General features: G+C 42.2%; 2 protein-coding genes across 5 annotated transcripts in view; one reads left to right on the top strand and one right to left on the bottom strand.

Annotated features, from left to right (window-relative positions):
- Positions 1-24,921, bottom strand: part of LOC138724325 (patatin-like phospholipase domain-containing protein 2) — a 520,777-nt gene that overhangs the window by 42,761 nt on the left and 453,095 nt on the right. The gene's annotated exons all lie outside the window — the stretch shown is intronic.
- Positions 14,648-24,921, top strand: part of SULT4A1 (sulfotransferase family 4A member 1) — a 32,821-nt gene continuing 22,547 nt past the window's right edge. Inside the window, exon 1 of the mRNA XM_069864996.1 lies at positions 14,648-14,874. Within this exon, the coding sequence (XP_069721097.1) occupies positions 14,706-14,874 (169 nt within the window). The 5' untranslated portion in view covers positions 14,648-14,705. The remainder of the gene's footprint in view (positions 14,875-24,921) is intronic.

The raw sequence follows: 24,921 nt of genomic DNA, 5'->3' as shown, positions 1-24,921 counted from the left end.
CTATCTACAGTTTCAGTGCAATACACAATCTAAGTAGCCAAGTAGTTTAGGAAACATTAATATTTTTGAATATATGGCAAGAAGTTGAAGCTTGATAATGTATTTGGGCCTACGTGTGAAAGGCAGAGCAGACCCGTTCAAAGAGCATTCCTGACCAAATGTACCATCACAGCTGAAGCCTTTATGTCCTTTGCTACAACAGAAAGCCTTACCTTCAGCAAAAATCTGGAATATTACCCTCAGCTTGAGCTTCTGAGCAAAAAAAAACAAGCTGTACTTTGGAAGACTATAGCTGAGCAGGAGAAGAGTAAGGACTTGAATAATTTCAATGTTGTTAAAGTTTAGAGTGTCCTTATGCTTTCTCCTTTTACTTGTGACTGTTTAAAAAATCAAATATAACAACTACTGCAGATCAGTGCCAGTTGCACTTCACTACCTGAAAGCAATGTGAACGTCACAGTTGCAATATCAAAAAGTAAGGCAACTCTGGTTTGGTGTTTAGAGACTTGTAGAACAAATTTCTCCATAGCACACTAACTTGAATAGCTGGGATTGAGAAGCTCACTTCTTATTCTTCTGTTTCTCTGAGAGATTCTTAAAAGCACAAGACTCTTGGAGTTGCTTCTGCAATCAGAGTAAACCTCTTTCCAAAGAACCTCCACAATGAAAATACTCTTGTCACAGCCTTTCAGAATACCCTTCACTGATTTAGTAGTTACTGGCTTGGAGTTAAATTGTCCAGGAGGTTTTTATCTGTACAAACAGCAATTGAAACCCTTTCATGTTTATCTGCACATAGCTCCTTTAAGGACTGATGTCTGTTGATTTCTCATACGCATCCAAGGAATCTCCTTTACTACCCATCTCAAAGTGGCAGCAAAGTGATCCAGTGACAGCTGAATTTCTACCTGCTATTTAATACTTTGCTGAGTACAGCATCTTCAGTTATGTGCAGATCATCTTCAGCTATGACCTAAGCTGTATTTATTATGACTGTTCAGTAAAATTCAAGACAATGAGTTTGAGGAACTCTCTACCATGATTTTTAAGAACAAATAGGAAAATGGAAAAAATAACACAAATTTAATAAAGTATTACCTATAGGACCCTTCATTCTCACCCAGTGTATAATTTGATGACTACATGACAGTGTAAGGAGATGGATGATAGGGATTTGAAGCTTTCTCACAAATGTGGTTTGCATCTTTCTTTGCTTAGGCCCTTTTCCAGCGTTTTGCAGTGTAAACACAAGGAAGATTCATTGTGTGAGAAAATAAGACTTATTTCTGAGGCTTGATGTCATCAGTTCAGATGGCATCTGAACAGAGACATACTTAAACACTTTGCCTTCAGTTCCTTGAATGGCATCCAACACAAGCCACACAAGCTACTGGACATAACCAGAATAACTTGCATTCAGAAACTCCCAAGCCTGTCAATGTAGAACTTCTTGGCCAACAGCTTCTTTTTAACAGCCTCCTTCCCTAGCAATTGTCCTCTCTGTGTCAATGCTTGAGATAAATTTCATTTCCTCTATATCATTGCCACAGAAGATTTTAATTATGTGCACATTACAGCTGCTTCTCAACTAAAAGCGAGTCTTTGCCCAGCTTTCCTAAGTCTTAATTTATCTTATTACTCTGATGCCCCCTTTCTGTCTGGCACAAGCTATACTAAATATGTGGGTATCAGATGATCCCTGAGGGGATTTGTACTGTTCATCTCAGTATCTGGTCACGCATACATATCCTGGTGACTGTGTTACCAAGTTTGTAATGGAAGACAAATAAAAAGAATAAGTTTTAGTAGTCTTGTAAAGTCCTTGTCTCTTCACTGTGTAGCTGAAGGCTGAACAAGTATGAAGTTGGAGTTGTAAGGGAGAACACAGTCCTAGACATGTGGTAAACAGTCTCACATCTAGTTCAGAAGAGGCAGCCATAAGGGATGAGGCTTATTAAATCCATCATAAAGACTACAAGACACTAAGACAAAGACATTCGTTACACTTTATAACTATGGAAAGGGGAGATTTGAGAACTTCAGTGGAGATGTCAAGTAAATTATTACAAAACTGGTATTAGAAAGTAAGATTTCTATTCCCTATCCACATGCTTAAACTTCAGAACAGTCCTTTCTCATTGAGTACATGTGATTTTACTCTCTTCTTAGAGACTAAGCCTACACTCCTGATCAGTCCCATAGAAACTAGTGAGAAAAGAGTCATGATCAAGCATTTAAACTGCAATCTTATGGCTTTTCTGGCTTTTTTTTTAACCCAGCACCTATGCTTTCTTGGCATTCGGCACCTAAACTATGATAATAAAAATAATTGGGAATAATAGCAGGTTACTATATTGCAATGGCTCCAAATTATGTTTAGCAAGCAGGTAGGCTTGCTATTGAAGCTATAATGTATGGTGTAAGAAAAACATACAGAGCTCTTTGACAGCCTAATTAATGAGTCTGGTTAAGATAAGTCATATTACACCTGAACATATGACATACTCTTGAAAGATTGTGACCTCTATCCTCATTACAGGTCCACCCACAGGAGATGACTGCAGCCATTTGCAGAAGACACTTTTCATCTGAACAGGTGCTTTAATGATGCTGCTGCTGTTACATCCAGAATCATCATGGTATTGCTACATGCCAGCAGGTACTGCCCCATAGTCCTCGTGAGTGTTTGTCTCTGGAATTGTATTGCTAGCTCTAAGTATTAAGATCAGGCTGGAGTAGGAGGTGTTCTGGAACAAAAAAAAAATACAAAAACAACTCTTAATTTTGCAATAGCCAATATGTGAATTTGGCAGCTGAGTGATTAACTAACCGCTTCATTTCCAAATACAGTAAGTGCCACTAAAAAACCCTGCTCTTCCATTTGTGTATCACTTCAGAACTTGCCACGCAGAGTGGCCTTGAAGCCTAGCATATAGTAATTCACAGTAGTAATGGGGTTCGTTAATCTCCATTACACAGACCTGAGTAAAATCAGGCCACTATGAATTAATTCTGCTATTCTTACAGAACCAGCTGTGGTGTCTTACCCCAGGAGGGTTCAGTCAGTTTTGTGTAGTCAGTCTTTGGTACCTGAGGGTTATTCTCCCTGCAACTTACACAATCTGTGCAAGCAAATGCTGTAGGCATTGCTCACATCTCTTCCTGCTCCCTACTGAACAGACTTTTTGTGGTAAGAATAGAGGAAGAGCCTGGCTTCTCCCTTCCTGTGCCTCATAAGGCTTCAGGGAATGCACTTTGAATGAGGAAAAAGAGGAAGGATCAGAAGGAAGACATGTCCTGAAGAATACTACAGTGGCTGCTGCCACTCACACAAGAAACCTCAGCAAAACATGAGAAAAGTCCAGGCTGTGGTTTCTCAAGTGCTAACAGCTATTCTGTCTGCACTGCATTTACATAATAAGAAATATTATTCAAACACTTGTGTGAGAAAATATCTGCCTCCCTTTCAGCAGTATATGCTTGCTACTGTACCAGTGTCTGAAATACCTGAGAGGGGGATTTACTTTATACTGTCTTCACCAAGCAGCAAGATCATGGCACACTTCCGCAGCTTGTACTCTCTATGCCGTGAGCTGTAGGATGTTTTGATGCTTTCAGTAACTATCCTCCTCCAGGCATCTATCACTGTATTTCCTTCCACTTTTTCAAGTTATTTCCAGCCACTACGCTCTTCCACTGCTGAGTATTCTGCTAGAATATAACAGCCACTTTTCCTCAAAGCAGCTGCAGCACCAGCAGTTGGTAGGTGTCTAGGATATTTACACCATACAGCCTGTCATCTTGGACTGCCTACAATTACTGGAGATGAAATAGTCCCTTAAAATTCCTCTTGCTCCACCACACACCCAGGAATCAAATGAGTAACTAGGAAACACCTCGGGAGACAAATTTTGGACTCAGACAACAAAAATCCCAAAGCTTCTAGAAGTACTCTAGCTGTATGATAAATCATACATAGGACTACCTACTTTTTCTTGAGAATGCGTGAGGCATATTCAGCTGAGGACAGTGTTCGATGATAGTACTGTTGTAGCTCAAGTTCACAGGTAACAGGAACCAGGCACTACCTGCTCCAAAGATGCTGACCAAAGAGAATGAACGAGGATTTTGCATTGATTATCATCTGTAAGAATGATGTTCTTACAAACAGGCTGTCTGTATGTTATGTAGTTTGTTGCTATTTAGTATCCACACAGAATGAAGGCAGTCCTTACCAGAGGAGTTAAAAATAAGCAGGCATATTTGTCATTAATGACATTACTGCTACCAGTTGCTACTCAAAGTTTGCACATTTTAACACCTTTATTTTCTGACACATCAATGCAACAAAGTATTAATGCACAGGGTCATTTAAAATATGTGAATAGCTATACTCACACTGATAGGGCTCATATAATTCAAGTAATGCATTCTTCATTGTCTGTACCTTAATTCCTAGTCAACATTTAAACTATTTTAGTATGGACCACACTACTATATAAATCTGTCCTTACCTTCTTTTAGGCCCCTGGTGTAGTCTTCCATTTTGCACCCCTTCAATTTCTGTGTCATGTTTCTGGGATCTTTAATGCTCCTGACTGCAGCAGGCTCAGTACCAAGACAATCACCCACTCTTGCAAGCAACCTCTCACATTGATTTCAGCATTCAGCTCCCTCCACCTCAATCTGGTAAGCACTTCCATTCTCCCTAGACTGACCACCTTTATGATGCCATCCTGTGATTGTCCTGTCTCTTCCCTGACATTCTAGCTTGCTCACCTCGGTAGCAGAGATACGTTTCTCTTTTTTTTTTTTTAATGCTTTCCCCTTAGTGTCTCCAATCTCTTCCTATTGGGCTTTTCTTTTCCAGAAATTCATTAGTAAATGAGTCTGAAAGTTGCCTCACAGCTGTATCCATTCAGTTTTCTGTGTTGATGTGAGGCAATCTTTGTAATCCATGGGTAGCAGAGACTTTGTTCTGTACCTTTCTAAAACCATACGAAATTGTCTAGAATAGCATATGTGCTACCTTCTGAGAACCATGATGAACACTTGTTGATGATGAAAGCAACTCTAGATACTCCTCAGAAGCCCAGCTGAGAAGCTCCTTTCTTTACTATGACCTTTCATTGCTATCTATATCCACATTGTAAAAATGTTTGCATAGCCATAGTATCTACTTTCCTTTAACACTTTTGTTTTTTCAAATTTCAAGCCTAGAAGCCATATTTATAAAGCTACAATTGCTAGGAGATGCTGTTCAGGTGTCTGGGCAGTTTTACAGAAGTGCCTGAAGTACACTGCAAAGCACAGTGCATAGTCCCTGGTCCAATACCATCCCAAGGCTTTAAATCCACACAGAGTTGCTCAGCTGCACACAAAACAATAACCTGCTGTCTGCAAACAGTGAAGACTCCCTACATCACTACACAAACCTGGTTACACCACAGCCTGACTTGTGCAAAGTTAGCTCGGAGTTGTCTTTTCATGTACACATTCTATCAGTTTACTGGACATGACACTCTGCAGCAGTTTGAAAAGCAGAAAACTGATATGAAAGCATGCACTTTGAAGTCTATTCAGGAACTTATAGGTTCTCGTGTGGCTTGAAGCTTATCCATCCTTATACTTCTATGCTTACATTTAGATTAAAAAAATAATAATATTATCTATTATATATATAATAGATATTATATATTATATATTATATAATATTATAAGTATAATATAAATGAAAATTTCTCACTGATTCCCATCAGGGACAACTGCATCAATGTCATTGCTACAGCACCTTGCTTTAAGATAGATAAATTCAGAGTCATTTAGAAGGGAAAATAACTTTCAGGCCACAAAGCTAAAGCAGCCACATCCAATTAATCTCCTATTAGGCTTCAGTTTCTATGGTATTGTAACCATAACAATCACAAAAACTCCTGTAGAACTGATTAGGTTTTATGGTACTGAACCACTGAGATATACAAATTGAGTCCCTAAAAAATAAAGCAGTTTTATATAGGATAACTGCACGATCTTTATTATGCAAAGATAAGGAAACTAGCATATCCAAAGGCCATTCAGTTTTCTGACCCCCCTAATACATGGAAAACTAATAAATCGTTACTATAAGCATACAGTGAAAGACACACTAATTACTGCCCTAAAACAGTCATTTGCCTCAGTGCCCGGATCTTACTTAAGAAACCATTTATGTTGTCTCCAAAATGTTTATCAACTTTAACAACATAAATAATGAACATAAGACCAATAATTAATAAGAAAATTAATTGATAGCATTGTTATATACCAATATTAAATTGTACTTTCTCCCATGAACACATAAGTATGATCAACTATCTCTGTTCCCCTTTAAAATGAAGGGTGACTGAAGCAAAGGATGGCAAAGTAACTCACCCAACTTCACCTACTTGAAGTGGTAAGAATTTGCAATGGAATTAAGATACCTTGCATTCCAGGCCAGCACCATGCCTAGAAGGCCACATCATGAACATTTTCAATGACACCTAGGCAGATTAAGTTAGAAATTTTCTTTCCTTATCGTTCAGTCCCAGCCATAAATAGTTATGCTACAAAAATAATCCCCAATTAAATTTTGTTTTTTAAATAAAAGTTTCCGTTTAAAATAGCCACAAGTTCAAATTTTTGGGAAAATGGAATGGAGATAGAAATGTGCAGATAGCTAAAGCAATTTATAATGCACTGGAGAAATATTTACAGTGTAGCTAGCAGAGTTATGCAAGGTATCCCATATTGCCTTGTCTGGTGGAATTATCATTGCACAATTTGTGGTAGGGGTTTACAAAACTGCAATTCTGACCTGTCAGGAAAGCAAAGCCATTAATCCACAGTGCTGACTTACATGTTGCTCATCTTCCTCTCATGCGATCTTTGCTTTGACTCACAGAAAATATTGGTGTACCTTTTGCATTTTTCCTTTCAAGTGATACCACAGCCTGCTGACTATTTTTAGTTACTTGCCTTTTTACGTTCCTGCCCTCATTTAATACGTAATGTTCATGATGCATCAGCAGAGTGACCACACATTTCCTTCTGCTGCTTAGGCTGGTGGTAAGGCAAGCTCATCTTGCCTGAAAGCCTCTACCTGCATGGCCTGCTGGGAAGTGTAGTGCTAAGCATAAAGATGATACATGAATCTACATTTATGCAAGTCCGCTGAATACAAAATGCTGTAGGGTATAATTTTAGAAGCACTATATATTTGTGAAAAATAATATATGGGGAGGACCTGTCTCAGAGTTGGGACAATGGCTGATTTGCCTTGCTACTGAATTTAATGCTGAGTGGTCTTCTGCAGCCTGGGACTCTGAGTAACTGCTTCTTAGTGCAAACTATGCACACTTTAGCAAGAAATACAAGCCTTTGCATTCTGACTATATTGAGCAGGATCACATAAAAGAAACCATTATTTGCATCAGTCCTGTCTCCTAAAAAGACCTTGAATCTTCTGCTTCAGTACAGAGAGACAAGAGATTTACCCTCAGATAGCCTTGTGAGATGGATTACAGTACTTGCACTGTTCTGAAAGGTGGAAGTTAAAGCATGGGGAGACTGAGTTAAGGTTACATAGAAATTCTAGAAGAAAAGGGTTCTGATTCCTTAGCATCCTGACTATGAGGCCAGGGCACCCATTTCTCATACTGTTAACAGGTACCAAAGGAAAAGAAAGGTGATGAGTACCAAGCAATGGCTTGATCCTAAGCCATATTCACTAGAAGAATTAAATGCTGTGTTAGGATCATGTGCTCAAACCTCATAGCTATGGCTCATATTTGGGCTGAGTTAGTAAGAAGCATTCCTGAAAGTTCATGGGTACTCACTGAACAAACACAAATGACTAGCAGGCAACAGTGTTATATAAACACCAATCTACTGCACAGCTGTTTACTTGTTACCATAGAATCACAGAATCATAGAATTTTTCCCTAATGTCCAGCCTAAATCTCCCCTGGCAGAGCTTGAGGCCATTCCTGTCTCCTGTCACTTGGGAGAAGAGGCCAGCAACCTCCTCTCTACAACCTCCTTTCAGGTAGTTATACCACATCAGCTTCAGGTAATATTTGTAGTAGCATTTACAGATTTCATGTCCAAAACTAAATCAACACGTGCAAACAGTTTAACTTCCTCCAAATAAGCTCCTCCAACATTGATGCAGATTGCTGTTACAATGGTTTAAGAAAAAGGTAAGATAAAACATTACCAGTTTTATCTTTTTTTCATCAGATAAATTTTTGAAAGATGAAACTCCATTTTTGTGTGTGCAACAGTACACATACATCTCAAGACAGGGACATTCTTTACAGTCTTCAGCCAATAAGTAGGCACATCTGACAGCAAAGACAAGGAGACACCTTCTCACTCTTCAGGAATACAAAGCTACAGGAGAGCTTTTTGTAGCAACAGACCACAGAAAGACAGACATAACTAAACAGCATAAAACAGACAGTCTGATTCCAACATGAAAACCTACTTTCAAGATCTTAAAATGATAACTTTTTCCTAAGGTCAGCATTTAATTTTTTTTTCTAAGATATTCTTTGTTTCCCATGTCTTATACAAGTTTATATAGAGGGAAGTCTAAGTGACTTCTGTAAAGTTGGTCCCAGTGTACATCATAGTGAGAGAATCCAAACTTTTTTCACCTGCATTTCTGCCTGCTGTTTCATGGGAGCACCGAATAGCTATGCTTTCTGGGACCAGTTAAATTACAGAATGATCTAAGTGATACAGATGGGGCTGGAAACACATTCAAATAAACTAATATACTTTTACGATTTTTTCTTTTAAACAGAATAAGGCTATCTTTGCAGGCTACATATTCTGATTGCCTCCATGACTCCTCTCTGCTTTGAGGGTAAAGGAAACACCTCAGTGTGGCTCATCTGTTACAGCACATTCCATTTTCATTTAGCTGTACTACTCGATCATCCTCAGGTTGTTTGCCTATAACCTTTGGTAACTGAATGACAGTCTACCAGCTTCACCATGTTTGTTGTGGACTACACTGTTTGTGGATGATGCCTTTGAGCACAATGTACTGCCTGTAGTTTTTGGTTTGGTTTTTTTTGGTTTGGTTTTTTTTTTTCCAGAAACCCTAAACAAACAGCTGTCATGCATTTTATAGATCAGCTATTTTTGAATTCCCAGCAAATCTGATGTGTCTCAGATATGTCAGATCTGAGTAAGCACTGGGCCACTGATCTGCATGCATGCAGTAAATCTTGAATGCTTAATATCCACTCACATGCGTCAGCTGTGCAATTTGTGCACTATAGGTCCAGTATCCTACATTACGATTTATTGCCCCTGTAACACAGGGATGATCTTTCCAAGTGCAGTTAATCCAGGACATCTGGTTTCTCAGCCACATTGGGCTCCAATTTCTCTTTCATTTGAAACATTATAAGGTAAGTGAAAGTATCCATTGCTAAAGAGATAGCTCCAGTTATTATTCCCTCCATTATGGTAATGTCTGCTTGGCTTTCTGCTCCACAGAACCTCATAACCCACTCTGAGGTACATCATTAGTACAACTCCCATTAACTTGAAGAGAAAGCAGAAACAGAGTTTTTCTAGTCTCAATATGGCTCCCTCAACTTGATGTATTGAGCAGAGACCATATCCATGCCTGAGGACTAAGCTAGGAATTTAAAAAAATTAATGAAGACTTAAAAAACCAGTAATACAGATTTGAATTCATCTCTCTCTTTTTTTTTTTTTTTCTCCTGGACTTTGAAGTTATTTATTACTCGGATAACTTAATGCTTTTAATCATCAGCAAAGACTAACAAATAAATTTTCCCCCAAAGCACATCTAGAAAATCCCACAACTCTACTTTCTACAGAAAATTTCAGTTTTGAATTATTTTGTTGAGAAGTAAGGGAAAGAAGAAATCAGACCATTTAAAACACCATAGGAAAGAAAAGAACAGTGGCATCAGTGCCAGAATGCCAGTTGCTCCCGAGTTTGCAGTATTATCTTAAAATACAGAATACCAGCTGCCTGCTATTCTTGTCAACACACTTTTTTAATTCTAAAAAAATTTTTTTTAATTGGAGAAGTTGTTTTAGATGTCAACAGATAATTCTGATTTCATCATCTTGAAGCAGACTCAAAACTAAATTTAGTATCACAGGTGCTTGAATCTGCATTGTCAGCTTCTAGGGCAAGTCTTACTAGTCAGCCAGTAACTCTGGGATGAACTTTTCTCTCCAACTTTTTTTTGTTGTTGTTTATTTGTTTTACCTAACACAGTCCTGCAAACCACTTCAATACAATGAAACAATATTTTTTATGCTAGGTTTTGGTGGACTTTTCCTACCTGCTCTAACCATAGTTTTAATGTCTGCAGTTTATTATTAATATGAATAGTATTATTATACTACTGTAAAAGCATCGATTTACACATGCTGGTAGATGTAGCTAAAAAGGCTGAAAGCTGTTCTTGCCCTTGGCTGTTTGCACTGTTGCTTTTCCTGAGGTGGCTCCTGTAGAAGGGACAGTCGGTTGCTGACCATAATTCAGTAAACTCGATTGAAATTAGCTATACTTTACTCTCCAGTACCTACAGACATATACCTTCCAAATGATTGTACCCTCCTGCCGTGCTTTACTGATTCTTTATATGCTTATTTTATTTCTTTCAAATGCATACCTGCTACACCTTGTCTCTAAAGCTTCCAAAGAACCTTTATTATACTTCAGCATCATTGCAGAAACACACATGATGAAATACAAAATAAAGACTCATTTGAGTCTTGCCCCAGCATGAGCTGCTCTGATAAGAAGGATGCGGGATAACCAGTGACACAGTGGTGGGATATAAACTCTTCAGGCGGGACAGGAAAGTTAGGAAAGGTGGTGGGGTAGCCCTCTATATTAGAGAGTGCTTTGACACCATTGAGCTCGACTGTGGTGATGACAGCATTGAGTGTCTGTGGATAAAAACCAGAGGAGCCCACAAGAAGGCAGATGTAGTGATGGGAGTCTGTTATAGACCACCTAGACAAAAAGATGAAGCTGATGAGCTCTTGTTGGTTGACAGCCGACTGAACGTGAGCCAGCAGTGTGCCCAGGTCGCCAAGAAGGCCAGTGGCATCTTGGCTTGTATCAGAAACAGTGTGACCAGCAGGTCCAGGGAGGTTATTCTCCCTCTGTACTCGGCACTAGTGAGACCGCTCCTCGAATACTGTGTTCAGTTCTGGGCCCCTTGCTACAAGAAGGATGTTGAGGCTCTGGAGAGTGTCCAGAGAAGAGCAACAAAGCTGGTGAAGGGGCTGCAGAACAAGTCTTACGAGGAGCGGCTGAGAGAGCTGGGGTTGTTTAGCCTGGAGAAGAGGAGGCTGAGGGGAGACCTTATTTCTCTCTACAACTACCTGAAAGGAAGTTATAGAAAGGAGGGTGCTGGCCTCTTCTCCCAGGTGACAGGGGACAGTACATGGGGGAACGGCCTCAAGCTGTGCCAGGGAGGTTCAGGCTGGCTATCAGAAAAAGAAAAAACAAAAATTCACAGAAAGGGTCATTGGGCACTGGAACAGGCTGTGCAGGGAGGTGGTTGATTCACCTTCCCTGGAGGTGTTTAAGGCACAGGTGGACGAGGTGCTAAGGGGCATGGTTTAGTGTTTGATAGGAATGGTTGGACTCGATGATCCGGTGGGTCTCTTCCAACCTGGTTATTCTATGATTCTATGATTCTACAAGCAACTGGGAGAAGTCTCAAGATCACTTGCTCTTGTCCTTGTGGGAGACTTTAATCCACCAGATGTCTGCTGGATGTACAATGCAGCAGAGAGGAAGCAGTCTAGGAGGCTCCTGGAGTGTGTGGAAGACAACTTCCTTGAACAACTGGTGACAGAGCTGAGAAGGGAAGGCGCCCTCCTGGACCTGCTGTTTGTGAAGAGAAAAGGCCTTGTGGGGGATGTGACAGCTGGCGGATGCCTGGGGCAAAGCGATCATGAGATGGTAGAATTCTCAGTTCTAGATGAGGTGAGGAGGGGGGTTAGCAGAACAGCCACGTTAAACTTCCAGAGGGCAGCCCTTAGACTGTACAGAAGGTTAGGTGATAAAGTCCCATGGGAGACAGCCCTTAAGGGCAAGGGAGCCCAAGAGGGCTGGATACTCTTCAAGAAAGAAATACTGGCAGCGCAGGAGCAAGCTGTCCCCATGTGCCGGCAAATGAGCAGGGAGCAAAAAAAACCAGCTTGGTTGAGCAAGGAGATCTGGGTGGACATCAAAAAGAACAGGAGTGTCTGTGAACTTTGGAAGAAGGGACAGGCATCTTGGGTGGACTACAGGGAGGAAGTGAGATCATGCAGAAGAAAAATCAGGAGGGCTAAAGCCCAACTAGAGCTCAAACTGGCCAGTTAGGTGAAAGATAATAAAAAACCTTTCTATGAATACATGAACAATAAAAGGAGGACTAGGGAGGATATACAGTACCTATTGGATGCAGAAGGAACAACTGTGAGAAAGGATGAGAACAAGGATGAGGTACTTAATGCCTTCTTTGCCTCAGTCTTTAATAGTAAGGAAAGTTGTTCCCTATGTGTACATCCCCAGGAGCTAGAGGAGCACAATAAAGCTCCCATGATCCAAGAGAAAGTGGTTAGAGATTTGCTTAACCAATTAGACACTCACAAGTCTATGGGGCTGGATGGGATCCAACCAAGAGTATTGAAGGAGCTGGCAGATGCACTTGCCAAACCCCTTCCCATCATCTTGCAACAGTCCTGCCTGACTGGGGAAGTGCCACTTGACTGGAAGCTGGCTAATGTTATAACTGTTTACAAGAAGGGTCGGAGGGAGGATCCAGGAAACTACAGGCCTGTCAATCTGACGTCAGTGCTGGGGAAAGTCATGGAACAGGTGATCTTGAGTGCTATCATGAAGCACATGCAAGAGAACTGGGTGATCAGGCCCAGTCAACACGGGTTCATGAAAGGCAAGTCCTGCCAAACTAACCTGATCGCCTTCTATGACAAAGTGACCCACTTACTGGATGAGGGAAAGGCTGTGGATGTGGTGTTCCTGGACTTCGGTAAAGCCTTTGACAGTTTCTCACAGCATCCTGCTTAGGAAACTGTCAGCCTCTGGCCTGGACAGGTGTGCACTCTCTTGCGTGAAAAACTGGTTGGATGGCTGGGCCCGAAGAGTGGTGGTAAATGGTGCGAAATCCAGCTGGAGGCCAGTGACAAGTGGGGTTCCCCAGGGCTCAGTGCCTGGGTACAGTCCTGTTCAATGTCTTTATCAATGACCTGGATGAAGGCATTGAGTGCACCCTTAGCAAGTTTGCAGGCAACACTAAGCTGTAAGGAAGCGTTGATCTGCTGGAGGGTAGGGAGGCTCTACAAAGGGATCTGAACAGGCTGGACCGCTGGGCAGAGTCAAATGGCATGAGGTTTAACAAGGCCAAATGACGGGTCCTGCACTTGGGGCACAACAACCCTGTGCAGTGCTACAGACTGTCTGTCTAGCGAAGTTTGTCTAGAAAGCTGCCTGGAGGAGAGGGACCTGGGGGTGTTGGTTGACAGCCGACTGAACATGAGCCAGCAGTGTGCCCAGGTCGCCAAGAAGGCCAGTGGCATCTTGGCTTGTATCAGAAACAGTGTGACCAGCAGGTCCAGGGAAGTTATTCTCCCTCTGTACTCGGCACTAGTGAGACCGCTCCTCGAATACTGTGCTCAGTTCTGGGCCCCTTGCTACAAGAAGGATGTTGAGGCTCTGGAGAGTGTCCAGAGAAGAGCAACAAAGCTGGTGAAGGGGCTGCAGAACAAGTCTTACGAGGAGCGGCTGAGAGAGCTGGGGTTGTTTAGCCTGGAGAAGAGGAGGCTGAGGGGAGACCTTATTTCTCTCTACAACTACCTGAAAGGAAGTTATAGAGAGGAGGGTGCTGGCCTCTTCTCCCAGGTGACAGGGGACAATACAAGGGGGAATGGCCTCAAGCTGTGCTATCAGAAAAAGAAAAAACAAAAATTCACAGAAAGGGTCATTGGGCACTGGAACAGGCTGCGCAGGGAGGTGGTTAAGCCACCATTCCTGGAGGCATTTAAAAGACGGGTAGATGAGGTGCTCAGGGACATGGTTTAGTGGCAAATAGGAATGGTTGGAACCAATAATCCAAGAGGTCTTTTCCAACCTGGTGATTCTATGATTCCGTGACACAGTGCACAGGCCTGCATCCTCATTAACCAGTCCCCAGCAGTTTTGGGATAGGGGTGGTTTATGTTGCTTGATGTCCTCCAAACAAGGTGAGTTAATGAGACAACTCTGATGCCAGAGTGGGAAGTCCAGGGAATAAGTCAGAGCAGGCAGAGGATGCACTGGGTACCCGCCCGGCTGCAAGATGCCCCGCAACGTGATGAAAGCTGTTACCCCGCCAGATACCGATGGGGCATCCAAGAGACTGGGAAAGGGGAACCAGGATGAAGGGTTTATTGTGTAACAAACAGGCATGGGTTTAAACCCGAGCACCGCAAGGAACAAATTACCTGCGCGGCTGGGAAGGGCGGGTACTCGCCCCCCCTCCTCACACTCCGGCGCGCGCGGAGGCGCTCGCAGCCGCCATGACGTCACCGCGCGGCCCACGCGCCGTGGGGCGGGGGCGGGGCCGGCGCTGCCGCGCCCGACGCCGCCGAGCGCCCTCCCCGAGCGCCGCCGGCAGGGAGAGAGGATGGCGGAGAGCGAGGCCGAGACCCCCAGCACGCCCGGGGAGTTCGAGAGCAAGTACTTCGAGTACAATGGGGTGCGGCTGCCGCCCTTCTGCCGCGGGAAGATGGAGGAGATCGCCAATTTCCCGGTGAGGGACAGCGACGTCTGGATTGTCACCTACCCCAAATCAGGTACGCGGGCGGGCCTGTTCCCTGCTTTCCTCCTTCCCACTCTTACTCCCTCCCTCTCCCCTTCCTTCCCTCTCTCCGCTTTTCTCCTTCCTTTCCACTCCTCCGTCCCTCTCTCTCTCCTTCCCTCTCCTTCCTTCCCTCCCTCCCTCCCTCCCCTCCCCTTTCTTTCCTCCCTCCCCTTTCTTTCCTCCCTTTCCTTCCCTCCCTCCTTTCCCCTTCCTTCCCTCCCTCCCTCCCCCTCCCCTTCCTCTTTTCCCCTTCCTCTTTTCCCCTTCCTCTTTTCCCCTTCCTCTTTTCCCCTTCCTCTTTTCCCCTTCCTCTTTTCCCCTTCCTCTTTTCCCCTTCCTCTTTTCCCCTTCCTCTTTTCCCCTTCCTCTTTTCCCCTTCCTCTTTTCCCCTTCCCTTCCTTCCTCCCTCCCTCTTCCCTCCCTCCCTTCCTCCCTCCCTCTTCCCTCCCTCCCTCCCTCCCTCTTCCCTCCCTCCCTCTTCCCTCCTTCCCTCCCTCCCTCCCTCTTCCCTTCTTCCCTCCCTCCCTCTTCCCTTCCTCCCTCCCCCTCCCTCCCTCCCTCTTCCCTTCCTCCCTCCCTCCCTCTTCCCTTCCTCCCTCCCTCCCTCTTCCCTTCTTCCCTCCCTCCCTCCCTCTTCCCTCCCTCCCTCTTTCCTTCCTCCCTCCCTCTTCCATTCCTCCCTTCCTCCCCTTGCCCTTCCTCCCCTTGCCCTTCCTTCCCTCCTTCCCTCTCTCCCCCTTCCTTTTCTCCCCCCTCTCTCCCTCTCTCCCCCTTCCCTCCCTCCCTCTCCCCACTTCCCCTCCCTCTCCAGACCGGGAGCGGCTCCCCTTGCCGGCTGTGCCGCCCGGGGCGGGGCCGCCTCATCTCCGCAGCGCTGGCTGCGGGCCGAGCTCTCGGCGCCCGCCGGCTCGGGGGTTAAGGTTCTGCTCCGGGCAAGGAAGCCTCGCTCAGCGCGGGTGTGAAAAAGCGGGAGCGTGTCCGTAGCGTGCATAGAGGTTCCTGACGTGGCGCAGGGGGTTGCCGTTCGCACCGGAGCCCCCTCCGTTTCGCGTTGCCCTCCCGAGGCGGCTCCCGCATCGCTGTGGGAGAGCACGTGCTCGAAGTGTGTTCTTGTTGCGCCGCCTGCGTTGCCAGAAATGTCTCCTTGTCAGCGGTATAAGGGTGCATTTCTCCAGTAAACACAGCCTTTAGCTTTTTATGCCTTTCGGATGTCTGCTTTGAAAACCATGTTTCTGGATTTCTTAACATCTCCATTCCAAGCAAAAACTGACGTAAACCGGATAGAATCATAGACTCATAGAATCATAGAATAACCAGGTTGGAAGAGGCCCACTGGATCATCGAGTCCAACCATTCCTATCAAACACTAAACCATTCCCCTTAGCACCTCGTCCACCTGTGCCTTAAACACCTCCAGGATATAATGCAGCCTGTCAAGAGGCAGGCAATATGGTAGCTTTGTAACCTACCTGATAAAGCCAGATAGACTCTTCTAGTAAGCATGTTCTTGAGTGACCTTTTTTTTCCTGGCAATAAGATGATCTCTTCCTAGAAAATACAGTGTCCACCTGAGATAACAGATATTAAGTCTGTGGATACCCTTGTAAAACGATGTCTCAGTATTGCAGGTTTCTGACTTACTTCATTGTTGTGTGAATGGGTAAGCTTGTATGTCTGTTGGTGTACAGCTTCAAACATATACACGTTTCCTACAATGCAGCATGTATTACGTTATCATTTCTCAAGCAGTTTCCAGTATTTGTTTTAACCTTTTTTTGATATTTCATGACTAATGATGCTGTTGAGGACTGGCTAGAGCTTGATAGAAGCATATATCAGATAAGGGATAGTATGTAGATGAATGGCCCCCCACAATGCTAGGATTAGGAACAGACAGCTAAATCTTTGTTGTTCATTTAAACTGTTTCCTTAAAAGATTAATAGCATGCAGAAAGAACACTTTAATTCTTTCAGTTTTAAGATGTTGGTTTAGCAAATCTGGGTTTACAGCGTTCCTGTGTTAGTATCGAACCCCACCTTCATATTGATGGGTCACTAAGTAGCCTCTGTGTGCTTTCAAAGTGACAGCACTTACTACAAGAGGATTTACTAACAGTCACTAAGGAAGAAGGAGAAGAAAGATTGACAACTAGGGCACCAAAGCTGAAGGTACTGTTGTGTGGAGGAGGTGGAGGAACAGTTTTGGGATCAAAATAGGTGCTATAGTATTTCACTTGCCAGGAAAGAGGATACTTAGATCTTGAGGAATCTGTGTCTGTGACATAGGAATAGGCTTGAGAACACAATAATGTCTGCAAACTCTGCATTTAGGTAGCCTGAAGCTACTGAGACACTTGGAACTTGTTTTGTCAGCTGAATCTGTGTGGCTTACAGCTTGTTGCCTTATTTAGGGCTTCTGAAGTGGGTATCCAAGGGTCTGCTGGCAAGGGACAGGCATGGCAGTAGGAAGTAGGCTGCCTTAGTATGGTTTCCATTGATTTAGCCAAGGTCATGTGGAAAGTGTAGAGCAAAGCCAGAAATTAAATCCAGAACCCCAAGCTCCTCTGTGTTGTCTTAACTACAGCTTCATTGACAAAGATTTTTTCTGTTTACTGGAGCTAATGAGAATTTTCATAATGTTGCTGTATTAAAAAAAAAAGTAGGTTTACAAAACAGATTTCATGCACAAAATACAATTATTTTGGGTGAAATACTTTCGCTTTTTTGATAATCTTTAAAGGTAAAACATGGTTGGGACCACTTGTGTAGTTTTTGTTAATAAATTACATTTGAACAAAATTTCAAGAATGTTTTTGACAGTACAATTTTAGGAAAAGAAAAATGCACCAATGTCAGAAAGGTGCAATGGAAAACTTTTTTGTTGTTCTTGAGGAAATGAGTTCTGTTCAGTGTTTCATGAGCTCTCCGTCTGCTCAAACAGTTGAAAATACGCAAACAAGCCCATCTGCTGGATGTGTGAGAGGCCAGAGCTTCTAGCTCTTACTGAGCCCTATGCTAAAATCTAATAGAAGAGGGCTCCATAGTAGCTGTTGACCATATGTTGATTTATCTGGCAAAGAAAATACACGAGTGGCTTATGTGGTCAGGACTGCTTCAGTAATCATAGCAACTGATAAAGTAGTACGTGTGGAATCTTGAAGATGTTTTATTCTGCAAGACTAGATGATTCAGCTCTAAGCAAATTGAGATAGTGCTTGGAAGTAGTTACAGATATGGGTAAATTGGGAGTGACCCAGGAAAAAGCTGGTCCAACAATGGCAGAAAATTGAATGTACCAGTGGTCTTGCTGGGAATAATGTAATAAGCCTAATGGAAAATGGGTCTGCTTTAATGTAATTTCCACTTTTGGATGCCTAAACAATGATACTCTTTATAATTATCCTTAACACCTGTGTCCAATCAATGGTAACAGCTTTTGGGAACTGCTGGACTAGGAGAAGCTTACAGCTAAAACCCAGGGACTCATTTAAACATGTAAATATGTGAATATGCATATATGCTTATACATATGCATATGTTAAAACTGTAATTATCGAAGACCTTTTTACCATTATGCAGAACTTAAAATCAGGCGTGCTACCACTCTTTAAGAAATGAAGTTGCAAGTTTCTTCATTCGTGTAACTTTTTAAATAGGCAGGCTGAATGGGAGGCACTGAATGACAGTAGCTGCAAATATGGAATATCATTCTCTGTAGTGTTACAAAACTGGAGCTAACATGACAGGTTGCTTCAATGGTAAGATATAGATACGATGTTCATAGGAGGTCACAGCCTTCCTTGACCCCTCTTATTCTGTGGGCTTTGTGTATCCTACTTGAAAATTAAAGTCCTCTCCATGAACTTTAAAATTATAGAATTAATGAATAAGCAGGTTCTTTCATGGTATTCCCTCAGTCAACATGCCAAGAGCTAGGTTAGCTGTCTGTTAAGGTCAGTGATTTCAGTGGAATGAAATCAGCCCCTAAAGTTTAGTGTTGAGTCCGGGTTCACTTAGTGTTGTACTGTGTCTTGTGATGCTAATCCCTGTGACTGTGTCAATACCATCTTTTATCTGTTCTGAGTGAATGTCATTTTGCATTCTTGGGTCAAAGCCCAAAAATTAATGCCTCTTGCAAAATCAGTAATTTGAGAAAATGGGCTATTTACATTAATAATAAAGCACTCTCTCCCATGGTGATTGTTTTGCCAAAAAATTTTCTGGAGTTCTGTGTGGGAAAGTGTCAGTTGTTGGGCAACCATCAGCTTCAAGTCCAGTCAGTTCATGCAAACTCCTGCATTTAGCTCCAGACAGTAGGTCAGAAGAGCAAGTGCTAGATGATATGGCCATTACCTCTCTGGAGGTGTTTTTTTATAGACAGCATTTTGAATTTTCCTTGCAGCCCTGGATTTTCATAACTACCCTTTAGCTCAAAGGGAATATAATGGCTGACTCTAGGCCTTTGGCTTAATGAAGTGCCAGCAGTGAATTTGCAGATCAGTTCAAGGACATTTTTTGTGTGTGTACATTCTTTCTCCTCTTTCAAATTCTTTAACACTTATGTCCAGTGTTATTTAAAATCAGCCAGAGAAAGTTAAATTGAGTTTTCCCTTATTTTATTTGCTTAATAGTTTCTCTGTGTACAGAAGAAGGTCACGCTTCTTATTGCATCTGTTGGTAAAGTGCATTGCATGCCTTGTGAGTTTTGTTTCTCTTGTTCTGTGTGTCTCTCCCACTGCACACATACCAGTGTTTAATCCTGTTCTATATCCCGCACCTCCTCTTGCTGGAACAGTGTTGTGTCCCAGTCCCTTCCCTGGCTGATGGGAGGAGCTCTGTTTGTAGTTCTGTCCTTACCATTTCTTTGCTACGACCGGGGCTCTGTTTGCATTCTCCAATGGCTCATGTCCCTCTTACTGTAATCCCCATTAATCATTCCATGCCAAGGACACTATATGCCCCAGGGTTTTTGTTATAAGGAAGTGTTTTTTCATCCATTGACCATTACAGCAGTGGCAATCACAGCTGTTGGGCTATGAATCAGATATGGAAGGTACAATGTAAGCCCCACTTTTCTTCTCTGTCCGATTCTCCACTAAAATTAGTAGACTCCTGCTCGTCAACGTAGAGAATACTCTTTGATCAGATTCAGCACTCAGAAGTTATTACGCTGCTGGCAGAGAGGGTTGAACTCCTGGGGACATAAGACATGTAGTTTTTCTTTGGCTGTGAAATTGGTTTAAGGATTTCTTATCACTGGCCACTTGTTTCTTCCCCTTCTAATCAGTCTTAGCTGTCTGTGTGACCATGTTATAAAAACATATTGGGAAAATGTCTTAGTTTAAGAAATACACTGTAAAGAAAAATGTACCAAATGACTCTGCCTTGTCCAAAATCTAGCTTTGTTTGTCTTGTGCAATCCTACCCTTTGTGTTTTCTGCAGTTTACAAAAATCTCTTGGCTGTGAGGTTATATTTACTGGTAAGATTGGTTTCTGATTCTTTAAGCATTATTATACTATGCAATAATAGTCTTATTATGCAATATAAGTAATATTTTTGCTTGACTAAAATTATGTGGCTACACATGACCTGTGCTTACAGGGTAATCCAGTTCTTACCACTTACCCAAGTATGCATGGGTCCAATACTGCTGACAGTGCTGATTTGTGCAATCATAAATGGGAAGAGAAGTGGGCTCAAGGGTTGCCCAGGGATGTGCCCAGGCTGTGGGAGTTTCTAGACTGGGAGCTGTCAGGCACAGTGATGTGAGGTAGCTGCGGTGGATTGCAGAGGTTTACCTTGGTAGTGGCAAGTCTATCATGGCCTTATGCCGTTGTAGCTAAGGCTCCCCACGGAACACGAGCATCCACGTGGATGCTTATGTTAAATTATTTGACTTGCCTTAATTTCCAGTGTTCTCATATGGAACTCCTCCCAAGAGTTTTGTTGGTATTCTTTGGTAACAACAGTTTTACAGTTGGAAGAGAGCTAGATTCTCTTTGCAGGATTATTCTCTTTGCAGGATTTTGGTGCCTTGAGCTAAATACATTTTCATTTAAAGAATGAATGCAAATGTTACTGGCCCAGAGGCATGCCTCAAGAAATCATGAGATTGGCTTAAGAATCAAGAGATTTTTACGCAAAATATATTTGGGATTCTTTTCCTTTGACCTCTTTCTTGAGGCAGTTTTATGCACAAGCTCTTCCCTGTGACATAGAAAGATAGGAAACCTCTGTTAATTTCATGAATGTGGAGGAGCAAGTCAGTTAATGTCTTTAAAATCAGAATATGGTATTCTAACTTTTTTTATAATAACATCAGTTACTTGATTTTTCAGTCTTAAGTAATTTATGAAGCTCAGGTATTGTTCCATTTTAATGCTGTATGAATGTGCCTCAGTTCTCATACCAACTGGCCAGAAAGAATGGACTTTTTGTGCAAAAGAAAGGAAACGGCAAACTGCATTGGGTGATGGAGGTATGTTTTGTGAGCTTTCCTTTTTGGGACTGATGTACAGGTTACTTATTTGAATCTGGTTTCATGCTCTTGGTGACTGAAGTCATGTTTCTTCCACCAATTAGAAGAGCTAATACCCTGCTTAAACTCACTCCATTGAGGACTGCACAGGTACAGAAAATAATGCCTGCAGACAAGTGTGGAGGTTAGGGCCACTGGGTTCCTGTGCTTGGAAAGTCCTTTTGAAATGGGTTTGTCTTTTGTTTTATTTGTGTATAGCTCAGAAAACTTTCCGGTATTGACTCAGTCCTAAATACTGCTAGGAAAAGAAATGATAAGTAAACCCATCAAATAATAAGTAATTGAAGAATATGTTAAGTTTGCCACTGATACATTTGACTACATTTCAGTGGGAGTACAATTGAGTCGGTTCTTAATTTGCTTCAAACAGGAAATAAAGGTGGAGAGGAAAAATCTGTTAAGGAAAACTTGGTTTTGTTACCTAGCTAGCAGTGTTTCTCTTATGAACCTTTTATCAAACCAGTGAAGAGATGCTACTCAAGACAGAACAAATAATTCAGAAGAATTCTCCAATAGGTTTCACTGTCTTTTGCAAGTGTAGCATAATTGCTTCCCTGCTGTGAAGTTGTGCAAAACTGAAGCAACTTGCTCTTTGAAAGTAGGTTCAGAGGAAAAAAAAATAAAAAAAGGTTTTGCCCTGTGTAGAAGGTGTATTTTGGATTAGGTGGTAATGACTTCAAAGGTTAAAGAATTATAAAATGATGCAAAACAGCCAAACACAACAGCCAGTCATTCTCATTTCATGTTAAGGTTAATCTTTCACAGTAAAGATGTTAATGAAAGGAAGCAAAATGGTTGTACATTGGACTGAATTAGATGAAGCACACATCATTTTTCATTCTTATTATGCAGTCTTTTATTAGATGAATATTTTTCTTTTGTTTGGTTCGGTAAGGACTCATACACACTATGCTGAGGGAAAGGAACTGTCTCCTGTATTGTCCCTTCAGTGCTGCTTTAGAAGTGATGCAAGTTTTGGTAAACTGGGCATGTCATGAATTTTTTGCTAGAGATTCTCTGACCTAGGATAAGTCATAATTTTTTGTCTATATTTTCCACTGGAGCCACATGGATGTATTTCTTTCTACCAGAATTTTTCATGTATAATGACAAGAAATTCTCTTGGACAAAAGGTGTCACCTACTAGTATATTATGACTCTGAAATTGAATTAAGCATCTAGGTACTAAAATTGAGCAGATAATAACAAGTGTGTAGGAATATGTTTTTCTCCTCAGTGGGAGGGAGCAGTGAACAGAGGACTAATAATGTAAAGCACTCAGCATCTCATCACTTTGACCCTATTCAGAGTTTCTTTAACACTTTGGAGAATCCAGGAAGATGGGGCACAAGGGCTGAAATAATTATAGTTCTGTATATCAGAGTCTTTTACAGACTCTTACAAAGAAATATACCATTTATGTCATGTGTTGATCTTGTAATATATTGCAGGTTCAGAAGAAAGAAGTGTTCTGCTGTGTGCATGTGCAGACAAAGCCGCGTGGCAGAGGAAACAGTCCGTCATTATCATATTGCAGCCAAACTGATCTGTAGGCCTAGGAAAGCTGGTGTGAGGAGAGTGAAGGGATACTGAGGAATATCAGGAAGAAGCCATAATGTGTGGCTGAAGGTGTGTAGGGGAGGTTTCGCTAGTTCACTCTGAGGCAGAGACTGAGGTAGTAAAGGATAAAAAATAAAAAGAAAAATGCTGGAGAAACAACTGAGGAGGGATTTTTATCACTAAAAGCCAAAATCCATCTATAATTTTAAAAACCCATCTGATTTCATATGCTTTCACCTGCTGTTTATAGTGCAGGATGTGAAGGCCCTTGTAAAGCTGCAGGTTCTAGATGATGTATAATAAATATAATGATATTAGATCACCATATAGACAATCACCAGGCTATAGACAATGGTGCTGAATTAGCTCTACACTGCATTCACTTAATGAGTAATAAATTCATCTAAACCAACAAACTGAGGCAAATGTGAAGCAGGTGAGATGGGAGTCATGTTCAGAAGACATACACTGACTATATGTGTAGCAGTCCAGATTTGGCAATACCTTGGCTGTTTTGCGCTGTCCTGTTGGTGCAAGGCAATCATAAACTCAGGTTAGCCATCCTGTTAAATGCCGGTTTGCTGCTGATCAGGGTTGCCAAAGTAGCACAGAACAGCTACAGGCATTGCTAAAACTGGATTGCTCCTAGCATATATAGTTGAAGTGCACATAAATAATGATCATTATCAGTACTTCTATTGGATCACCAGTGATTTTTATCAGAAAGAGCATGTTTTTTTCAAGGGTTTTGCTGCAATACTGAGAAAACCCTTGGTAACATAGATTAGCTGATTCACTTCTATATTCCCGGTTAGGTCTGTTTCTGTTTCTAATTCTGAAAAGCAGCAATAGAGTAGAAGGGGCAGTAGTTTGCTGAAAACTGCCGTTCAGCAGGCAGAGGGAATGGCTGTGTGCTAAATAAGAGTGGAGCCATAGGTACCTTGCAAAGTTTACCATATGGGGAGAGAAATGCGTTCACAGCAAAGGGTATTAGAACTGCCTCAATACAGCATCAAAGCCCACTTGTCTCCTGCTTTCTATTTCTGTTTGAATTAGAAGAGCTGACTGTGTTTAGCCACAGACCATATTATGACTCTGTAGGGCAGAACACATAATTGGTATAGTTGTCTTAGAAATTCGTGGCGCTAAGGGTTTATGCATTGCTCTTCAACATAACAAGGTTCTTGATAGTGGTTGTAAAACATAATGGCTTGTCATTACAGCAAAGTTTTGCACTGATATCCTTGGTGCAGTGTTGTGTCACCTGTATGAGAATGAAGAGAAATTAGACACAGAGGGGGGGCTTTCTGTGGGAGATTAAGTGAGTTTCTGCTGGGGTAACGCATGATGCAGTTGGGGCATGTTTTTGATACAGGCTGTAAAAGGTTAAGAGAGTAGGACTGTCAGAGAAAGCTAGAGGGTAGGATACAACTGAGGTAAGGTTGAAGTGAGGACGTGTACCTCCTTATGTATGCTCCACAGAGGGAGGTAAGATTTGAAAATTTGCTTCTACACCTTTTGCCCCTCACTGTGAGGAGATACCATTGTTAGATTACATTGCCAAAGTTTGCCAGATAATTTTTGGGTGTTTGAGACAGAATCTGCCGTGTGGCATCTGTTAGCCTATAAAAGTACTGTTCTTTTGGCCAACCCTTTGGTATGACTGCATGATCCTATGTGCTTGCACTATTGTCATGAAAGGAATGATGTCTCTGGGTTGGCTCATGAGGATATCTGTCAAAGGGAGGAGCCTGGGGAAAGAAGGTAACAACTGAATGCACTGGGGTTGCTTTAGACCTGGTCAGCCTTGAATAAGTGTGGGAAGAATCATAAGCAGTGTCATTCTGTCATATAGTTGGTGAAGGACCAAGAAGTCTTATCTGTTGTTTTTACGTTCCTGACTTGTTGTATTATACATTTTTTCTTTTTGTTTTAGCAT

The sequence above is a fragment of the Phaenicophaeus curvirostris genome, chromosome 1, assembly GCF_032191515.1.
Source record: "Phaenicophaeus curvirostris isolate KB17595 chromosome 1, BPBGC_Pcur_1.0, whole genome shotgun sequence".
In the NCBI taxonomy this organism is placed as follows: domain Eukaryota; kingdom Metazoa; phylum Chordata; class Aves; order Cuculiformes; family Cuculidae; genus Phaenicophaeus; species Phaenicophaeus curvirostris.
The sequence above is the reverse complement of the archived record's forward strand: the minus strand, read 5'-3'. Positions and strand labels throughout refer to the sequence as shown.